The sequence below is a fragment of the Pimephales promelas genome, chromosome 22, assembly GCF_988280905.1.
Source record: "Pimephales promelas chromosome 22, fPimPro1.hap1.1, whole genome shotgun sequence".
NCBI classification, from domain to species: Eukaryota; Metazoa; Chordata; class Actinopteri; order Cypriniformes; family Leuciscidae; genus Pimephales; species Pimephales promelas.
The window spans coordinates 16,822,279-16,837,333 of NC_142790.1; the positions used below are offsets into that span (position 1 = coordinate 16,822,279).

General features: G+C 37.8%; 1 protein-coding gene across 2 annotated transcripts in view; it reads right to left on the minus strand.

Annotated features, from left to right (window-relative positions):
* Positions 1–14,622, minus strand: part of rttn (rotatin) — a 55,877-nt gene extending 41,255 nt beyond the window's left edge. For both annotated transcript variants that reach the window (XM_039666742.2, XM_039666741.2), the window contains exons 1-14: positions 14,480–14,622; positions 13,808–13,995; positions 13,368–13,563; positions 13,064–13,141; positions 11,873–11,963; positions 11,677–11,791; positions 10,727–10,874; positions 6,376–6,541; positions 5,034–5,218; positions 4,808–4,923; positions 2,583–2,753; positions 2,118–2,330; positions 496–608; positions 252–378 (exon numbers count right to left, since the gene is read on the minus strand). In XM_039666742.2, coding sequence (XP_039522676.2) covers positions 252–378; positions 496–608; positions 2,118–2,330; positions 2,583–2,753; positions 4,808–4,923; positions 5,034–5,218; positions 6,376–6,541; positions 10,727–10,874; positions 11,677–11,791; positions 11,873–11,963; positions 13,064–13,141; positions 13,368–13,563; positions 13,808–13,995; positions 14,480–14,510 — 1,938 coding nt within the window. In that variant the 5' untranslated portion in view covers positions 14,511–14,622. The remainder of the gene's footprint in view (positions 1–251; positions 379–495; positions 609–2,117; positions 2,331–2,582; positions 2,754–4,807; positions 4,924–5,033; positions 5,219–6,375; positions 6,542–10,726; positions 10,875–11,676; positions 11,792–11,872; positions 11,964–13,063; positions 13,142–13,367; positions 13,564–13,807; positions 13,996–14,479) is intronic.
* Between the last annotated feature and the right edge of the window lie 433 nt (positions 14,623–15,055).

The window sequence follows — 15,055 nt, forward strand, 5'->3', positions numbered from 1 at the left end:
TGCGGAGCAGGAAACACTGGATTAATGGGTCATCTTTTGCCCTAGCAGGTACTAGTCCAGCAAATCAACCACCTAAAGAATGTTAGATAAGTTTGACCGCATACAACCATATGCTTCCATCAAAAAATCAGATGGTTAAGTTGGAATTTTTAGTTCCAAACATAGGTGAAGGTTTGGCCTAGGTTCCTTTTTCTTTTTCTGCAGGAAGTGGTTAAAAATAAGCTCCAAAATTTCCACTGCGCATCTTGTACCTTCAAAACACTCAGAGTGCAGGAGTAGGTTTCCACCTTCACTTGGGACAGAGGGTGAGACAAAAGCTTCAGAAATATCTTCTGACTCTCCGACTGCAGGAGCGGGCTTGCTTGTGCAAATTTCCACCTACGAACAGACACGATTTTTACAGATTTTTATACGATGACACTTCTTCCACAGTGCCAGACAAAACAGCAGATGTCAATGGTGTTTTTACGGTTGCTATAATTGTGAGAAACTTACAGGTAGGAGCAAATTTGGATGCATTCCTTCACCATCGGTAGGTGCTGATGGTACGGAAAAGCATTTATTCCTTGGTCAGCAAGCTCCAAAAGCTCATGCCAATTCTTATCGCCCTGTAAAGGAAAAATTCCACTTGAAAACACTTCTACTTGCAATTCGACATATGGCTGAGAAAATAATAATCTTTTAGTGGGCTAGTCCTTTAAAGTTGGCATGAAATGGAAATTGTGATACACTTTTCTTCCTTAATGTGATGTATATCTGAGTGAAATGGCTTCTCGAACAAGCAAAAAAAAAAGTAGGGTGGAGCTTGATTATATCCATTGGGAATTGAGTGAATTGTTGTGGTAAGGCTGCATGATTAATCGAATTTTTAATCACGATCACGATTTTGGCTTCCCACGATCAAATTCATGTGATCGAGCAATATTTAAAATGCGTCGTTCCGTTCACAGAACGCTCCGTTTCAAAGGGTTTTTTTTCCAAAGCCAATCTGTTACGAAATATCAGTTCTATCAGAATATCAGAAATATCTGTTATTCACATCCATATGCAGGTACAATGCAAGTTTATATTTTGCTTCCTAAAATATATTTACACAATGTAAATGTAAAATAGTGCCCTGTTTAAGTTGCTACATTTTATTTATTGTTTTCTTTATTTTTATTTATTCTTTAAGGAGATGCACTGAATTTTGGTGAATAAGAGGACCTATTTTATTTTTATGCACATAATTGTACATTAGCAGGAATATAGCACAATGGATGTGAAAGCAGTTATAATTAGCCAATGTGACAATAAAATTAGTTTTAGTTAAAATCAACAAACAATCCTGATTATTAATCGTGATCTCAATATTGATCAAAATAATCGTGATTAACGATTTTCTGGCCCAAATCGTGCAGGTTGTCCTGCTCTCTCGGCAGTGAACATGTCATCAGAGAAGAGAAGAGATGATTTAAGAGACTTTGATTCAATTATTTAATTACTTTGATTTCATGCCCATTTCCTCTATTTTCATAATTAGATATTACCTTTCACTTATAATTTAATAACACTAATAAATAAAAATTTTAGCAAATCTCAATTTGAGTCAATAGTCAATATATTTCAGTTTGCGTTTTCTTTTTTATTTAGACAATAAGTGTAGAATTTTAATATTGAATATAACAAAATAAAATAATTATCGCTTACTGGTATAGACCAATATTTTAATACCAGTGGATTCATTGAATAAGGCATGCACTGCAAGAAACTGTTCTAGCTACAAGTTTGTAATTTTTGAAAGACCCAATCATAAGCAAATCACAAAATCTCAAAACAAAAAAGTTGCGGTAGCTTCTCTTTTGTGAAGTATTTCCAAATGAAACAGCTTCTTAAACAATGTAAATGTAGAAAGGTAAGTTATTTTGATTAAAAATTGCAAGGGCTGCATGAATAAAATAAAAGATGTGTACAGATAACTCGTTTATCTGTAAATAATGCAATATTCCTTTGACTCATTTAGTAAGGTGGAGTTTAAATATTGACTACAAGTCTTAATAATGAATCAACTAGAAGAAATATATTCTTCAAGCAGATATCCAACATGTTAGCAGCTCTTGAAAATTCCCAATCATTACCTCAGCCTGTGCATCCTTTAAAAAGGTGCATGTAGCCTCCATGCAGTGAGAAACACGGTATACTCTACGATACAGACTGTATCTTTCAAAGCAAGCCTGCTCTAGGTACGCCACAGCTGACTCATGGATGAGGGGGTACGCCACACAGAAGGATGCGTCAAGACACAAGAGGAAAATGGCAGCCACTGTACTTTCCGGAAGGTTATCTTCAGCCTGTAAAGACAACACACATAAGGTAATAAACACACATGTGCAGTAAACAAGCACACACCCTAATGAATTTGTCTATAATTACAGTGCTGTCCTTAGGTCTGCAGCTTAACTGAACAATTGACCCTTTCACAGCGACTTCTGGTGCGTTTCACACTCTCATTTGTTTTAATAATGACCATGAAGGACACGGCCATATGTCCACGGTGGCACGGCTTATTAATGTCTAAGAATGGCACAGCCATATGCTCTCACCTTCTCCACAGGTAACAAGGCTTGCAGAAGACGTATTGTGAAAATGGCAGTGCCCGTGAAGACCATTCGGTGGTGGATCACAGATGATTCTGGCTGTTCAGAGGAAGTCATGCCATGGTGGTGGCACATAATGTCTCCCAACGTCTCTATGCGTGCCAGTAATTTCTCCCTCTTTTATGAGACAAAAAAACAACTAAATTACAAAGAGACTTATTGATCTCATGTCTTTTTTCTGCCAGCAGGGGGCAGCAAGAGTCCTGTGCATTTCAAAGAAAGTTTTCAGATGACAGCAGTTTTTCAAGATAAAATGCCATGAGCGTGTATTAAAGATCAATGAGGGAGAGATGCATGCCCTGAAATATGCATAATCAGATGCGGCGGGGAACGTTCTCATAGGTGTGCGCGCACACACGAAGCACAATGAGTTTGTTTAAAAAGATTTCTACAGGCAATCAACATCATTGGACGAGGCAAATTTGGATATCAGTGTAATGCGACCTACATAATCCTTTGTATGCAATGCACTGGTGTAATTTTATGTATAAATACACATACACGAAATGAGATAAACTTAGCATAATGAGAATAGTTAAACTTTACAATAAGAACGCTACATATGTTAACATTAGTTTTTGCATTATGACCAAACATGTATTTGAAAAGTGTTCATTTATGTAATGTAATGTAATATAATATGATAATAAAATGCTGACAAAGATTGCAAGTTCATTATACCTAAATGTTGACATATAGATGGTAATGGGGAAACGCTAAAAATAAAGCTCAAAAAACGTTAACATTAGCTGATGTATTAGGTAAAATGAATAAATAAAATTACATAAAGGTGCTATATGTAACTTTTCTTCTAAAATGAACCCTTTCTTTTATTGCATGAGTGTGAAGGGGTTGTAATCACACATTACAATGATCCACTTGTCGGGTTTTGCTATTTCTATGTGAAGTCTCCGGGTCGGATTTTCTGCGCAAGCCATCGGATGTGACGTGCATGTGCGCTCCCGAGCCTCTCTCCTTTTTATATAGTCTATGCGACGGCACTGCAGCGAACGACATGAGTCTGATAATAACACCAAAACTCCTGCCTCCAGCACAACACACACTCCAACACAAACTCCACAGAAATATAAAAAAACAAAAATGTATCTGCTGATGCTCATCAGGCCAAACGTGATTCGGATCGACTTAGACGAAAACATGATTCAACATCGGAAGAGTGTTTGAATTATGGAGAGACCTTCGTTAGATCACTCAACGCACTACTATCATATTGTTTATAATGCACATTTCCAGACACGTTCACTAAAGTATTCTTACTTCCTACGATCTTACTGTTACACTGAAATTGTTCAGTCTAGTTCACTAATAATTTTCGTTATGTTATACATTCACCCATGTTGACATTGCTGATTGTGAGATACACGAATAGTTTATCACCATATAGCAACACAAATGTAACGTGATCATGGTACGAGCATGGAGCATTAGTTCAACGTCAAGCTGATTAAAGTAGCCTATAATTGGAACGTTGCAGTGGGAGTTTACATACGTTTCCAGCATGTTGTGTGGTGCTTTCTCCAGTGTGTCGAAAGTCTCAGTGTGTCCGTGTACCATGAGTGCTCGCTCTTGTGCTTTTGTAAAAATTGGTTGCAATCTGAAAAATCAACGATAGAGGCTGCTAAAAACTACATTTAGCACCTTTAAAGAATCTATTAATCCAAGTTAATTTATAAATATTGTATTTTTCATTTTTAATGTTCATTCCTAATACATTAATGTTAAACTATACAACTTGAAATGTTAAAAATGTTTTAATACATTAACATTAAGACTAATAAATACTCTAAAATGATTGTTCATTGTTATCCCATGTTAGCTATTGCATGACCTAATGCTGTTGAATAGAGCATTATTGAAGCGACTTACAGCAAATTTTATTTTTTTAACCAATGCAAATTGTTTAGATTGAAAAAGCAGATGTATTTAGGGACTAAGTGTTGAACCTGGCCTAAAAAAACAACGGTCGTGCCATGACTGATTTGCGCTGATAGCTTAACATTCTACGATGAGCATCTGTCCCTCAGAGTAAGTGAAGTGGGTGAGATGGAGCGGACCACAGGTGTGTGTTTGTGTGCACTAATGCAGACATCAGCCTTATGGCTGTGGATCTGCACCATGGAGGAGTGCTGTTGAAAATCGAAGACACTTGCCAGCTCTGTCGCAGTCAGGTTGTGCTCGTCCCACACCTCGGGGGCTACGCTGTCTCCCAGCAGGCCCTGTGCCTCTGCCAACAGCTCTAGCACCCGTTGGAAAACCTTTAGGCTCTCTGAGATGAGAGAAAAAAAGAAGAGAGGAATATGATGAGCGATGGAAGCGCACGTGTGAGGGGAACAGCAGCAGCTGGAAGCAGGAAAGAGGGTTTAAGAGGACTCTCACCTGTCCTGATGAGAGGGAGCGCGTGCTCGACGGCCGCCACGGCGAATCTAGCCAGGCTCCACTGCTGCAGCTGCAGCTCCAGCGAGTCCTCCGCTTCCATCTCCGGGGGGAGCTCCGGGTGGGGCTGCGGGAGCGGAGACTGCTGGGAAGGCCTGGGGGGAGCCCCTCTCTGACTGCTGCTACCGCTGTACCACACATATCAAAAAGAATCCTTAATTGCAAACGACGTGAATGGTTGTGAGCAATATTTAAAAAAAAATTATGAAAAAGCTTAAGGCAGTGATGAATACTTTCGCTATATTTAGTTCTCATCTTTTCCAACATAAAGCTAAATTTAGTCATTAAAAAGCCATATTGCACACTGTATATTTATATATAAGTCCACTTAAAATATACACTCCTGTTCAAGTGTTTGTTTTTACAGTAAAAACTGTATTTTAAAAAGTAATTAATTCCTGTGGTAGCAAAGCTTAATTTTCGGCGTCTTCAGTGTCGCATGATTCTTCAGAAATCATTCTAATATGCTGATTTCCAGCTCAAGAACTTATTATTATGGATGAAAACAGTGCTGCTTAATATTTTTGGGGAAAAAAACCCTGAAAGAAATAGCTGAAAATATAATCATTTATTGATTACGTTTTTTTGTGACAATGTAAACGTTTTTACCGTTACTTTTGATCAATTTAATCCATCCTTGCATAAAAAAGTATTAATTATAAAAAAAATATTATAGACCCCAAACAGTTGAACATTAAAAAGGTGCACTATGCAGGATTAAAAAAAAAGAATATATATATATATATATATAGACTCATACAAAAGTAGTGCCTGTCAATCATTACTTATGGTCCATTAGAAGTATGCAGTGATATCTGTGTCTACAGTGACATTACCCTGTGCCTGTACTTTCATATTTTCTTCTTAAATTTCTGTGCTCTGAACATATCTGGGCCGCTGCGCACGGGATGTGCATAAGCGCTTTGCTGCTCTATATTGACAAGTTTGACTGTTGTGTTTACAAACAGCACCTGAAAATCCTGCATAGCATGACTTTTCCCACACCCCTCTCTAAATCTCTAGAATTAAACAGGCTGTTTTTGATTTCTTCGTTTGGGTGCACAAAAATAAATATATAAAACCATGATAATAAAAAAATTATTGTATGTTCAAAGAGCAATTTATCCAATTAAATATCTTATAGCTTTTACTAACTAGAAATTTCCCTGACTTTTCAAGGCCTAAAAACACAATTTCCAGGGAGCTTTGTGTTATGAACATTATGTCTAACAGATCCATCCAGAAAATCCTATTTTAAAGGTAGAGAATAAAGCTTAGTAAGCACCTAGAAGAGGCAGCATCTCCGTCCTGGCCATCCCCACGTGCCCGCTGAACGGGTCGGCCCACCACAGAGGGTCTGGGGGAACTTTCCTCTGGAGAAGAAACCCCAGACCTTTGGGTACCCCTCACCTCATGAGGGTAGGAGATAGACGAGTTCTGAGAAACAGGGTCTAAAGGGGTTAAATAAAAAGACAGATTGATTCAGCAGTTAGAAAAGTATCCAAGTTTAAAAATCACATTTCGAAAAGTTTGGGTCAAAGAAATGTACACTTTTATTCAGCAAGAATACATTAAATTAACTAAAATGTCATAAGGTTTCGATATAAAATAAATGATATTCTTTAAACTTTCCATTCATGAAAAATTCTTAGCTGTTTCCAATAATAATAATATATGTTTCTTGAGCACCAAATCAGCATATTGTAATGATTCAAGGAGGATCATGTGACACTGAAGACTGGAGTAATGATGCTGAAAATTCAGCCATGCCATTAGGAATAAATTACATTTCATACTATATTAAAATAGAAAAGAGTTATTTTAAATTGTAAAATATATCAGAGTGTTACTGTTTTTTAAAGATGCACCGATTACAATTTTCTAGGCCAATTCCGATTTGCGATTTTCATAGAGTTTGACCTGCCGATACCGATTTTAGTCGATTCTGATTTTATTTTTTCTAACCACTTTTTTATTTTCAATAAAACAAATGTTTATTTTCTATATATTTTTTTATTTATAAAATACCATATACTTTTACCCAAACTAAATAACAAAAACAAGTTTTGGCATAAAAAATAGATTTGTTTAGTTCTTATCTTTTCCAACATAAACCTAAATTTCGTCATTAAAAAGCCATATTGCACACTATATATTTATATTAAGTCCACTTAGATGTACACTACTGTTAAAGTGTTTGTTTATACAGTAAAAACAGTATTTTAAAACAGTAATTTATTCCTGTGATAGCAAAGCTAAATTATCTAAATGGCCGGTTGCCGATCATGGCCGGTCAATTCAGGTCACCAGTCGATCAATCAGTGCATCTCTACTGTTTTTACTGTACAAGGAGCATGATAGACTTCTTTCAAAAACATCTTACTGATCCCAAAATTTTTGGTGGTATTGTATGATTTTAATCATGTAAAAAAATGTATCAAATAAGTTCTTAAAGGGTCACTTCACCCATTTGCATTAAGCTTTGTATCTTTAGAAACCCAGTCATATTTTTGAATGGTCATGGTTTATTCCCTTATTTTCCCCTGAGATGGGAGAAATAAGGATTTAAGTGTTTTATTTCCTGCTTATCGTGACGTAAAAATCGTCATTTTGCGTCACGATAAGCAGGAAGTCACATTTCATTGAAATGTCAACAGACTACAATGATTAGCTCATTATTATTCAAGGGTGTGGCACCCACTCACCCACAGGCCTATTACAGATCAGTGGGTGGGACTTCACTTGCAGAAACTGAAATCAATATCCGCCATCTTGTTTGGAAGCTAAGCTAACAAGCCCTGTGGAGATATGAAGTTATGATAATGGAAGAAACTAAACATGATATGGAAGAAGAGGGTTTTGAAAGTCTGCTGCTCGAATCCGATCTTTTTACGAGCTGCAGTATAGTTTAGAGCAGCTGAGGCTGATGGAGGAGCAGGAGGCGCCTGGCTGTCGGTCGAGACGCCCGGACTGGGTCGAGCTCGGCGGCCTGCTGTTGCCTGTACTCTCGCTGCGTGTCATGGCCTACGGCCACAGAGTCCGTCTGCTGCAGAGAATTTCAACGATGGCAATTTCTCCTGGAGGAAATCTCTGAATCAGACGAGCACACGGACGTTTGTGTTGTGATAGTTTCGCCTTCAAAACATCCAGGTATCATGCAGTAATTCACCATACAGAATTAAATACAAACGCGGAGTAATTCACTAACGTTAATGTGTTTACAAATGTAACGTGAACGGGGTTTGATGTTGTGGGAAGAAAGAGGCATGAACCGGCGAACATTTAAACATTTTAATAGTAAAATGAACAAATACAAAACGAAAGTAAGCCAGCGTTACACACAACAGAAACAAAACATAAAATCAGGCCTGTTTCTCTCTCGTTCTGCCGTCGTCGCTCCCCGTTTTATGCATTCGCTCCTTCTATTCGTGAGAGACGCCCCGGCGCGCGCCGTTACAGGTGTCTTTCATTATCACTCATGCTACCGGCCTCGCGCAGCGCGCCGTCCTCTTACATCCCTCGCCCTCGATCGTCCTGCTCGCCACAGCCAACTAACTAGACATTTTGTTTGAAATGAATTTCAAACTCTTACTCTGGTAACAGCTAATGTTAGCGTTGTAGACGGAAGAGTGTGTTTGCGTCTCTGTTTGCGCTGTTCCGGTGGGTGGGTTAGTGGGTGTGTCTTGCGGAGCTGTGCAATGTTGGGGAATTCTGGGAACTGTAGTTTTTTAACACAAAGGCGCCCCTTGGTTATTTTCTGTCTTTTCTCAGTCAAAAGGGCACCAAATTAAAAAATGATTTTACATTTCGACTACATATATGATCCACTTTCAATAAAGATTAATGTTGCAATGGGTGAATTTGTCCTTTAAGAGTGAACCTCTACATTAGGACAAGTTAAAGGAACACTCCGACTTTTTGGGACTTTAGCCTATTCACCTTACCCCCCAGAGTTAGATAAGTCCATACATACCTTTTTCATCTCCGTGCGTGCTATAAGTCTGTTTGACGCACCCACCGCTAGCCTAGCTTAGCACAAAGACTGGATGTGACTGGTTGCAGCTTTCATACTAATCCAAATGAGTGGCAAAATAACGCAAACGTTTTCCTATTTACATGTTGTGATTTGTATAGTCACATAATGTACAAATAACAAAGTCAAATGAGACACAGACATCTTTTAACCGTATAAAACCTGGGAACTATTCTCTGAAGGCAAAGCACTGCTACTTGACGGAGTAATAACCGCATCACCTGAGACACGCCGTGGTGAGGAGCGGAGAGTTCGCTCAGTGTTTGGGTAACAGAGTCAGCAATTTAGTAAAAGCGTAGTTTAGAGTCATGTGTTTTCGCTCTATTGTAAATAGCTGCGACTGTAAACAGGGGAGGTAACCATGTTTCACAGAATTCCAACTAAAAACGCTGACTGGATGAAGAAATGGCTAACTTACCCTGGATATTTATCCAAACACACCTAAATAGATTATCAAGGGACATTATGTTTGCTCGGTACATTTCAATGGACGACTATTTTGAAAAAATGGAATTTGCCACACGGACCATAATGTGCTGAAGGATACGGCCATCCCATCTACAGCACAGACAGGACAAGTGGATCACCTGCGGCTGAGGTAAGTGTTCCGTTATGTTTTTAGATGACCTACTGTAACAGTGCCATTAGCCAGATCTAGTGTAACGTTAGTGACACTATTATATGATTAGGGTATGAATATGTTTTTATCTTGATGCAGTGCGGACGCGCTTGGAAAAAAAACTAGCGCGTTCACCGCGTTGAACTTGCACCCTGCGCGCGGCGCGCCTAGTAGCCTAAATTTGAAATATCCATGGAAATAACGAACTTGAGCGTGCAAAATGGTACGATAGGCTGTGAGTTCATTGTGCAAAAACAATTTGTGCTATTACTTTCCCCTTATTCTATCCTATAGTAATGCAATACTGTATATTATATAGGCTACTGTTGAATACATTTGGTTCCGCTAATAAATTGCATTTAAAATATATTGATTCCTGTAATAATAATTATTTATTCATGTGATATTTATAAATCTGGGTGCGTTTTTGGTTGGAAATCAATGAAACATGGTACTGTATCTCCCCTGTTTATTGTCACAGCTCATACAATAAAGCAAACACCCATGATAAACTATGCTTTTCTATCTAACGTTATAGTAATTGCTGACTCTTTATTACTCCAACACTGAGCGAACACTCTGCTCCTCGTCACGGTGCGTCTCAGGTGATGGTTATCACTCTGCTCAAGTAGCAGTGCTTCGCCTTCAGAAAATATAGTATTTATACGGTCAAAAGATGTCTGTGTCTCATATGGCCTTGATATTTGCACACTCTGTGACTATACAAACCACAACATGTAAATAGGAAAACGTTTGCGTTATTTTGTCACTCATTTGGATTAGTATGAAAGCTGCAACCAGTCACATCCAGTCTTTGTGCTAAGCTAGGCTAGCGGTGGGTGCGTCAAACAGACTTATAGCACGCACGGAGATGAAAAAGGTATGTATGGACTTATCTAACTCTGGGGGGTAAGGTGAATAGGCTAAAGTCCCAAAAAGTCGGAGTGTTCCTTTAATATATACAAAAAAGATGGTGTTGGGTACCTTGCTTGGCTGAGCAAAAGCTTGGATCTCTGTAGAAACGTAGGCGACTCCTCAAGTTCCTACAAAGCTGTTCCAAACAGGCCAATGCCTGCAATGTCAGGTAACTGACATCACCATCAACATTCAGGCCGAGAAGTGACAGCAGACTCTAGAGGGGAAAACAGCAATATATGAAAACAGAATGTTGTTGATGTTGTCTTGTAAATCTACCAGAACATGTGTAGAACTGTTATAACATTACAACTGATCCAAAATGGTCCAAGTGTTTTAAGAGCAGTGATTGGACATTCAATTAGGCACTAAATAAAAGGCCACCACCAGATACTGACTTTTATGTTGTGTAATTTGTACCAATTTAAAATTCACTACCCCTCCAGTGGTACCGAAACAATGCCGATGAATCAGGGTGATTCAATAAACCTTAATTGAACTGATCACGGAGTCAGAATCAGTGGCACTTTCAATTTTTAATCAATTAGACAAAAGATCAAGAGCATTAAGAAGACCCAAAGAGAACGCTTGCAAGACAATTCAAAGCTTTATTCTAGCACATCAGAATGATGAATAATTCATTTTCATTGAGGATATTGAGACATATCTCAGAAAAATGATCTCAAACACACCCACGCCAAAACATTTTTGACAGAAATACAGCAATGCTTGTCGCTTGGTTTTAAATGCTAGAACTAAAATGGCCAGTGTCTGCTTGCCAGCTAATCATCACGGTACAGTCCTAGACATAAGACATGATTTTCCACTGTCATTCCAATAGTTTCAGGACTTCAACCTATTGTACGACCAATCAGATTCCGTGGCATTCAATCATAGAACGGAATGGGGATTACGGAGCCCACAATATCACTTTCATCACTGTCACTCAACTTGTGAAGCTCCCATCAGCGGTTAAAACAACTGACAGATTGAAGACAGAAATTAAATTTAAATCTTACTTGAACTGTACTTGGCCTTTGCAGGAATATTTCAGCGGGGAAGTCTTGCATGATGACGTCACGAAGCAACTCACATGTGGTTTGTACCAAGTTGGGGTTGCCGCTTCTGAGGGAACTTAAGATTGAGCAAGCAACAGGTCATTTTGACAATACGACATACATTGGATGGTAACAGTGAAGCAGAGTGTGCAAATACCTTTCATTTGATGACAAGATATGTCGATCTGTTGTGTTCAAAGACAGCCATGGAAAAACAGAGAACTTCAAGCATCTAACAGAAGAAATGACTGCGGGGTAAAGAAATAAAAGATATAAAGATCTTCAATAAGTTTAAAGACTTCAAACAAGGCCAAATTTAAAAAAAAAAAAAAAAAAAAATTCCAGGCCCCGTTTGAAAGAGTTTGAAAGGTATGGAAAAAATCTGTACAACTTTCTTTCTTCACAAAAGATAATATTTTGAGGAACATTTAGGTCCAAACAACATTAGACCCTACTGACCCTCATTGTATGGATCTAAAATCTTAAAATACTCAAATATATCAGCAGGGTTTTATGGCTAGATAACAGATTAAGATTGAAAGAATAGCGAAAATGATTTGACATTTTTAAAAGCATCAGTCTGTGAAAATAAATGAATTCCTGTTTTTTGAAACTAGAATGATTAATTAAAAATATACTCCCATTTAACCTTCAAAAGGTTGAGGGTCAATATGATTTTTTTAAAGAAATTAGTAGTTTTGTTCTTCAGCAATGATGCATTAAATTGATTAAAATTGACAGTAACGCCTTTTAAATTGTTACCAAAAAACGTATTTCAAATAAATGCTGTTCTTGTGAGTATTCTACTCAAAGAATCCAAAAAAAAAAAAAAGAAAATCATAGTTTCCATAAATGTTTTAACATTTCTTGAGCAGCAATTCGGCATATCAAAATGATTTTTGTTAAACTGAAGACTGGAGTAATGGCCGCTAAACATTAAACGCAACAAAAACTACATTTAAAAACATATTAAAATAGAAAACTATTTTTAAATTGTATTAAATTGTAACAATTTTACACAATATTAACTTTTGACAGTATATTAAATGTAGCCTTGGTGAGAATTATATATTTTCAAAAGCATTAAAAATCTTACCAACCCCAAACTTTTAAACAGTTCGGGTTAGTAGTGCATGTAAAATTAAGAAATAAATTATATACAAGACAGGCATAAAGATAAATTGCTCAAATTATTCTACAAATCTGGTCTAACCTTGCATGTCCTGACAATTCACACCGGTGTTGATATTAGATTTTTAACATACATTCTACAGTGAAGATTTAATGAGTTTAAGTTCTCCCTGAAAGTTAGTTAAACAAAAAGTAATTTGATGTTGATGTCACCTACATGATCCTCTGGGGGTGGGAGCATCTGTCTGCTTGGGTTTACTGCACTGGAAATATCCCCTAGCCGACGTGTCCTCTTCTGAGAACACAAAAAGCATCTGTAGTTGAAAAGCAAATCAGAAACCAGCACTTTCAAGCTCTTCTCTGCTTTGAATCAGACAGTCTACTCATGTTCATTGCCGAAGCTGCTGCAGACAGCTACTCAAAAGGACCATGTGGTAACCTTGACATTGGTTATAATGACATCGATATCTACAGTAATCTGCAGAACAGACGGATATAAAATCAATGTAATGCTTTTATACCTGTCTGCAGTGCGGGAACAGAGTGTGGCTCGTAGGAGGTGGTGGGTGGACAACCAGGCAGGGCTTCTGGGAGGTGGAAGAGCTGATCGAAGATGCCGTCTACGGTTGTTCGGAGGCGAAGATCCACATTAGACGAGAGCTGTGTTAGGAATTCGACAGCCCCAACCTCTCGTAGCATTTGGGCTCCGGTCGGGTGCTTTGACATGACAGGGAAACCAAAATTGGATACTACTCAAAATATGCCACAGTAGAATAATCTGGCTGGTTCTTTGTGTGAATGCTGACACCCCATGTACTTTATTTCTCCCCGAACTGATTGGTAATGAATAGTGTCACTGCACTAGGCCCATTAAAACATCACTTCCTGTCATATCACTAAACGCAGCCTGACAATATAACGACACTCGATTCATTTTACATACATTCTGAACTTTATCTACCTTGGATAGCATGCTGATCAAGTCCAGAACTTCCTCCTGCATTGGAACTTCTGGAAAATTAAACCATTCCAGAAGGAAAACAAACAGCATCTTTTCCTGGACCAGATCAGGAACAGCGATGAGATCATGATCCAGTTTACTTCTGATATTTTTAAGAGCCCGAACTCTGATTTCCACTAAGGAGTGTCCTTATGGAGAGAAAAAAAAACAATGATGTATGAATAATACTGTATTATACAATGCAACAAACTATGCAACGTGTAAATATCTCAGTTGTGACATGCATTTTCATAATGCCACAAACACAGATTACAGATCAACTATCCAATTTACAAAAAAAGTGCATTTGGATGTTATTGTCATAAAGTAAACAACAAAAAGAGGTTCGACAGATTATTCGCGAGCATAATAAAGCTATCAAATTCAAAATGCACGCGCAACATCACAGTAACGTTAGCCTTTATATGACTTCAACAAAATAAGGCATGACGTTTTTGCGAAATACGATAACAATATTACCACGACTGATAATGATGTACACATGTTTATCTCAAATAACTGATCAAAACATATCATGTAGCTTCACTTGTTTAGCTTATCAAGCTACTTCAAAATCAAATGTTTGTTGTTTAACTTCCGAAAGTCGGCTGTCTGTTGTACTAAGCGTCTTACCGATTTTCTTTATGAGTGATGATAACTCCATAGTTTATCTCACAGGTGGAAAACAAAAAGGACAACATTAACTGTGATCAACGGAGGAGGTTTCGGTTAACTTGAACGTCACATCCTCGTCATCATTGCTGGCATCGCGGGTCTGTTTTCAACTAGCGCGCCACTGTCAGGCACTTCCGGTTTATGTCAGTGAAATGTTGTGCCAAACTGAGTATGCTCAAACTTCACAACTGCTTGAAACAAAGATATGTTTTGCAAAATAAATTAGCACATCAATAATTGTATTCTGATATAATTTATCTGATTGTCCCCTTGTGAAAAGTATTGTAGCTTCGTAAAATTTGCCATAGATAGTAGGCTACCATGCACTGTTGAACTTTTTCTGTTGTTGCAAGGTATAGATTACTAAATAATCTCCATGAAGTCTCTCATGTTGATCTAGCCACGACGAAGAGCATATTTTAGAGGATTGGGATGTGTATTTAATTGATTTCTTAGTGGCATTTGTACTGTGACTCTTTTCAGCTAGAAATGTCACTGTTTATTCCAGCACGGATACCTTTATCAATGTTTACA